The following is a 6,001-nucleotide window of genomic DNA, read 5'->3' as shown; positions in this document are numbered from 1 at the left end:
GCTTTTTTCTTTTTGCTTATGTGGTGTTGAGGAATCGAACCCAGGGCCTCGGGCATGCAAGGCAAGCGCTCTACCACTGAGCCACCTTCCCAGCCCTCAAGTTATTAATTTTGAAAAAATTATGTAGGCCTGGCGCCGGTGGCTCACGCCCATCATCCTAGCTACTCAGGAGGCTGAGGTCTGAGGATCACAGTTCAAAGCCAGCCCAGGCCGGAAAGTCTGTGAGACTCTTTATCTCCAATAAACCACCAGAAAACCAGAAGTGGTGCTGTGGCTCAAGTGGTAGATCTCGGGCCTTGAACTGAAGAGCTGAGAGACAGCGCCCAGGCCCAGAGTTCAAGCTCCACAACTGATGGGGGGAAAAATTATGTAGGGTCATTAGGAAAAAAACTTCAGAGAAAAAAATAAACAGAATTAAAAAAACTACCCCAACTTCACCAACATAAATAATAACCAATCATGTAATGATAATCACACAAGTATTATTTGTTTGTTTTATGGTGCCAGTTCCAGTGCTTGAACTCAGGGCCTGGGCACTGTATCTGGGCTTCTTTTGCTCAAAGCTAGTGCTCTACTACTTGGAGCCACAGCGCCACTTCTGGCTTTTTTGATAGTTTAGTGAAGAGCTTCAGAGACTTTCCTATCTGAGCTGGCTTTGAACTGCGATCCTCAGATCTTAGCCTGAGTATCTAAGACTACAGGTGTAAGGTACTGATGCCTGGCCTAGGTTCGCTTTTGCTCTGAGTCTGTACTAGCGAAGTTCTTTCTTCTTGGTTTGCTCTGCAGTGATGGGAAGTCTAGGGAAGCACTGTCATAAGCTATAGCCCAGCCCAGTCCTCTGTGCACTTCTTAATAGCTAGAGTTGTATGTAAATTTGTTCATTCATATTTAAGAAAACCAAGTGCTAATACATGATATATTCCAGTGGAAAAAGATTAAGTTAATGAGAATCCCTAAGACATGTGTTCAACTTAAAATATAATTAAAGTGACTGTAAAAATCTAAACTATCCAAAGCTAATTTAAAAGAAAAATATATTTTCATTCATTGGCCCAAAGTTTTATATAAGTCTGAAAAGAATTGTGAAAAACTCATGATCAAAATTGGTGTTTTCTATTTTTATGAGATTTCAGGGGATAAATACTCATTGAAGAAATAAAGAAACTGGGCGCTGGGATCTCATGCCTGTAATCTAAGCTACTTAGTTGTCTGAGATCTGAGGATCATGGTTTGAAGCCAGCCTGGGTAACGAAGTTCATGAAACTATTATTTCCAGTTAAACACTAGAAAACCAGATGTGGAGCTATAGCTCAAAGTTGTTAAGAGTGTTAGACTTGGGGAGGAAAAAAAAAGTTCAGGGACAGTAGCCATGCCCTGAGTTTAAGCCCACAACTGTCAAAGAAAAAAAATGTCTTTAATTGTCCATCAAAAAGTACTAACCTTCTCTTGAAGAGCTGGCTGGAAGTGTTGAATTTTTCCCGATCCTTGTAAGGACTGCCAAATGTTAGAAAATTCATCATCACCTTTAACAGGTACCTAATAGAGCACAAATAATTTCTTAATGGAACATGACAAAATAGTTACATTAAAAATAAGGGGAAAAAAAAGGGCTGGGAATGTGGCTTAGTGGTAGAGTGCTTGCCTTGCATGCATGAAGCCCTGGGTTCAATTCCTTAGCACCACATAAGCAGAAAAAGGTGGAAGTGGTGCTGTGGCTCAAGTGGTAGAGAGCTAGCCTTGAGCTAAAGAAGCTCAAGGACAGTGGCCAGGAAGCCAAATTAGGTTTCCACTTAGAAAGTCCTCAATGATTTATGATTTGTAAAGACAGTAAGGAGAAGTAAGACTGAGAGACTTACTTGAGTAGGAACAAAAAGTGATTGAGGAGAATGGTTGAGGCCCCCTAAATGCCCCGATGAAACTGATGAATTTGAGCTACACGGGGTCACAGCTGGCTGGGGTTTCACGATAGCAGTCAACTTCTGGTTTCCAGTTTCAGAGCGATTCCCATGAGAAAGGTTCACCAAGGCACTTGTTGGCAGCCGGTAACCTCTACCAGGTGAGCACCTAAAAATTAGAGTCAGAAGGAAATAATACTAAATGTGCTAGAAGGTAAGTAATTCTGGGATGGAACACCATCATCAGAACTAATAAATACTTGAGCTTCAATCTCAAAAAACCCCCAACCAACCACCACCACCAACACATATGGAAATTAAAGCGTAAAAGTTACTGCTAATCAAACATTTTGATGAAAAATAAAAGCAGGGAAGGTCTGGATTCTTTGGTTGCATTTGAAGTGCACAGGCAGGAGGAGTTTGGGCAATGTATTCCAGGCACAGAACAGTCATAGCACCCTGAGGACCACATGGTATAATGACTGAAAGCAGTGATTTCAAGCAAGGAGGCTAAAATGTACATATGTATGTATGTATGTCATGGGGCTTGAACTTGGGGCCTGGGTGCTATTTTTGAGCTATTTTACTTCAAGGCTTGGAGCACTCTACCACTTTGAGCCACAGTATCACTTCTGGTTTTCTGGTGGTTAATTAGAGATAGGAGTCTCATGGACTTTCCTGCCCAGGCTGGCTTTTAACTGTGGTCTTCAGATCTCATCCTCCTGGGTTGCTAGGATTATAGACATGAGCCATCAGAGCCTAGCTATTTTTTGCTTTTGTTTTTGCCAGTCCTGGGGCTTGAACCCAGGGCCTGGGCACTGTCCCTGAGCTTTTCTTGGTCAAGGCTAGCACTCTACCACTTGAGCCACATTGCCACTTCCACCTCTCTGCTTATGTGGTACTAAGGAATCAAACCCATGGCTTTATGCATGCTGGACAAGCACTCTACCACTGAGCCACATCCCCAGCCCCTAAAAGAATGATTTTTACTTGTAATTGCCTAGCAACAAAAAGAGGAGAAAAAGAAACCGAGTAAGTTTACTTCAGGTTTCCAGATAACTTTTAGAAGGGAGGAAGGAAACAGGAAAAGATTTTATTTTCTCTTCACAAAAATTTAGGGAAAGCTGGACGCTGGTGGCTCATGCCTGTCATCCTAGCTACTCAGGAGGGTGAGATCTGAGGATTGTGGTTCAAATCCAGACTGGGAAGGGAAGTCTGAGAATCTCCTTAATCTGCGATAAAGAATGGTTGCTCCCCCACGGTACAACCCCTGTTTTCACTGTATTTGATGTTAGTATAATTTGTGGAGGGGAAGGGAAAAAACAAATTGTTTAAATAGGGATACAGGTGGACCCATTGTAACAATGAGATGTACAAGATGTTATGTTGAAAAATGAACTTTACAACTTTGGTACAAGGAGGGGGAGGAGGAATGGGGTAGGGATGGGAAGGGGAAACATAGGAGGAGGTAACAATGCTTGGTAAGAAATGTACTCATTGCCTTGCCCATGTAATTGTAACCCCTCTATACAGTATTTTCACAATTAAAAAAAAAAAAGAATGGTTGTTATCTGGAAATACAAACCTTACCTTATTGTTAGGCCTCCATGAAATTCTTCATCAAATAATACTTCAAACAGTATATCAGCTTCTCTACTGGCTGTGAGAGAGATAGAGATGGGCAGAGGGAGGGAGTGGGAGAGACAGAGAGACTGATCAAAAATCAGTAGTAAGGTTTTGGAGTACATATTAGGGTATTTATTTCTCTTAAAAATCCATTAAAAAAGGGGCTGGGAATGTGGCTTAGTGGTAGTGCTTGTGTAGCATGCATGAAGCCCTGAGTTCGATTCCTCAATACCACATAAACAGAAAAAGCCAGAAGTAGCATTGTGACTGAAGTGGTATAGCACCAGCCTTAAGCATAGAGAAGTTCAAGGACAGTGCCAGGCCCTGACTTCAAGCTCCAGGACCAGCAAAAACAAACAAAAAACATAAATATTCTGGATATGACCCAGTGTGTAGTGAATGCCTATAATCCCAGGGCTTGGGAAACTAAAGGAGGAGGATCAGGAATTTAAGTCAATCTGCAAGAAAGCAAGACCCTGTTTCAAACCCTCATCACCAAAAAATTGGTGGACATGAAGAATGACAATACACCAATCAGTATCGTGTAAGTTAAGAAACAGAAATGCCTTAGGAGATAAACTCCCCAGGAAAGGTGATCACAACCTTCCGTTTAATTTGGCAGTTATGATTTCCTACTTACTACACCTTGAGCTGCGACCTTCCCGTCCCCATATATGGACCTGCAATACAAGTGTGGCTGAAGACAGGAGGCACTGAGGTATTACCCCCTTTGATTCCTATGACAGTCCCACGAAGGCCAACCGGCACTGAAAAATCCTCTCTGACGTTTACAACGCGGTCGAAGAGACGGAATTCTGCATCGCGATCAGGAATGACGCCGTGCTGCTGCTCTAGAGGCTGAAAAGGAGAGATGAACTGCAATGGAAACGTTCCCTGGTACCATGAAACTTTTTTTTTTTTTGTTTTGCAACAGTGTCTTGCTACATAGCTTAGATAGGTCTTGTTCTCACTAGGCTGCCTGTGCTGGCTTGGAACTCTTGATTTTCATGCCTCAGACTTCCTAGTGCTGTAATTATAGGTATGCAGTACCATGCCCAGCTTAAATTTTTTTTCTTTTTCTTTTGGTCATGGGACTTGAGCTCTGGGCCTGGGCGCTGTCCTTCAGCTCTTCAGCTCAAGGTTAGTACTCTACCACCTGAACCAAAGCACCACTTCCGGCCTTTTCTGCTTATATGGTGCTGAGGAATCAAACCCAGGGCCTCATGCATGCAAGGCAAGCACGCTACCACAGAGCTACCTTCCTAGCCTTATTTTTGTTCTTTTTATCCTTTCCACGTCACAGCAACTACTTTGAATCCTCCCACAGGAACTTACTCTGTACAGCAAGTGGGGCTTCACTGTCACCCGCACCTTCTTGTTACTCTTTCTTTGCTGAGGAAAGAAGAAAAAATTCAAAACATTAAAATTATAGCCAGGCGCCAGTGGCTCATGCCTGTAATCTTAGCTACTAAGGAGGCTGAGATCTAAGGATCAGGGTTCAAAATCAGCCTAGGCAGGAGCATCCATGTGACTCATCTCCAATTAACCACGAGAAGATTGGAAGTGGTGCTGTGGCGCTAGCCTTGAGCTAAGAGCTCAGGAACAGTGCCCAGGGCCAGAGTTCAAGCCCTATGACCAACAAAAAGAAAACAAAAATTATAAAACTCAAATATTAATTTAAAAAACACTTGAGAGTTTTGCAGTTGCACTAAGGAGGAATAAACACTTATAAAATGCCTGTAGCTGAAATTATTACAAAGGAAATTTCTGATGTACTAAGATATAGAAAATTGCTATGTTTTAATACAGATTATGGTTTTCTTTTTGTTGGTTGTAGGGCTTGAACTCAGCACCACTTCTGGTTTTCTGGTGGATAACTGGAACTAAGAGTCTCACAGAGTTTTCTACATGGGCAGGCTTTGAACCATAACCCTCAGATCTTACCCTCCTGAGTAGGGAGGGTTAGAGGCAGGAGCCACCACCACCCAGCACATATTAATCTTTATACCATGTCTAAGAAAAGGTCCCCGAGTGTGATAGGGATCCAAGTGAGAGTGCTTGTGCATGTCCACCATGCATTCTACACTCACCTACTCCGCAGCTCCTCTGCCAGTGTTTATGTATAACTAACTGTACCAATGTAGAACATAGCACCAAAAACAATGTGAAACACCCTTTTCCCCAAAGGCTGGCCTCTAACACAAGGGACCACACAAGTCTGTTCTAAAGTCTATATTAACGGTGTTCTGTTAGAATGAGATACTGTTTTCTCTCCGAAGGATTTTATAAAATGGTCAACAAAAGGTTATATTACAGAGAAAGAAGTATGAAGGAATGATATTAGAGGTTTTGTGACCTGCAAAAATTTAACTGGTCTTCATCTTTGCCTTTTTTTTTTTTGGGTCCGGTCATGGGGCCTGAACTCTGGGCCTGGGCGCTGTCCCTAAGCTCTTCAGCTCAAGGCTAGCACTCTACCACTT

General features: G+C 42.5%; 1 protein-coding gene across 1 annotated transcript in view; it reads right to left on the bottom strand.

The window, feature by feature from the left end:
• Xrn1 (5'-3' exoribonuclease 1) overlaps positions 1–6,001 on the bottom strand; it is a 60,207-nt gene that overhangs the window by 13,273 nt on the left and 40,933 nt on the right. Inside the window, exons 28-32 of the mRNA XM_013029886.1 lie at positions 4,857–4,913; positions 4,247–4,379; positions 3,486–3,555; positions 1,857–2,064; positions 1,437–1,536 (exon numbers count right to left, since the gene is read on the bottom strand). Of these exons, the coding sequence (XP_012885340.1) occupies positions 1,437–1,536; positions 1,857–2,064; positions 3,486–3,555; positions 4,247–4,379; positions 4,857–4,913 (568 nt within the window). The remainder of the gene's footprint in view (positions 1–1,436; positions 1,537–1,856; positions 2,065–3,485; positions 3,556–4,246; positions 4,380–4,856; positions 4,914–6,001) is intronic.

Source organism: Dipodomys ordii, unplaced genomic scaffold (genome assembly GCF_000151885.1).
Source record: "Dipodomys ordii isolate 6190 unplaced genomic scaffold, Dord_2.0 Scaffold124, whole genome shotgun sequence".
In the NCBI taxonomy this organism is placed as follows: Eukaryota; Metazoa; Chordata; class Mammalia; order Rodentia; family Heteromyidae; genus Dipodomys; species Dipodomys ordii.
The sequence above is the reverse complement of the archived record's forward strand: the minus strand, read 5'-3'. Positions and strand labels throughout refer to the sequence as shown.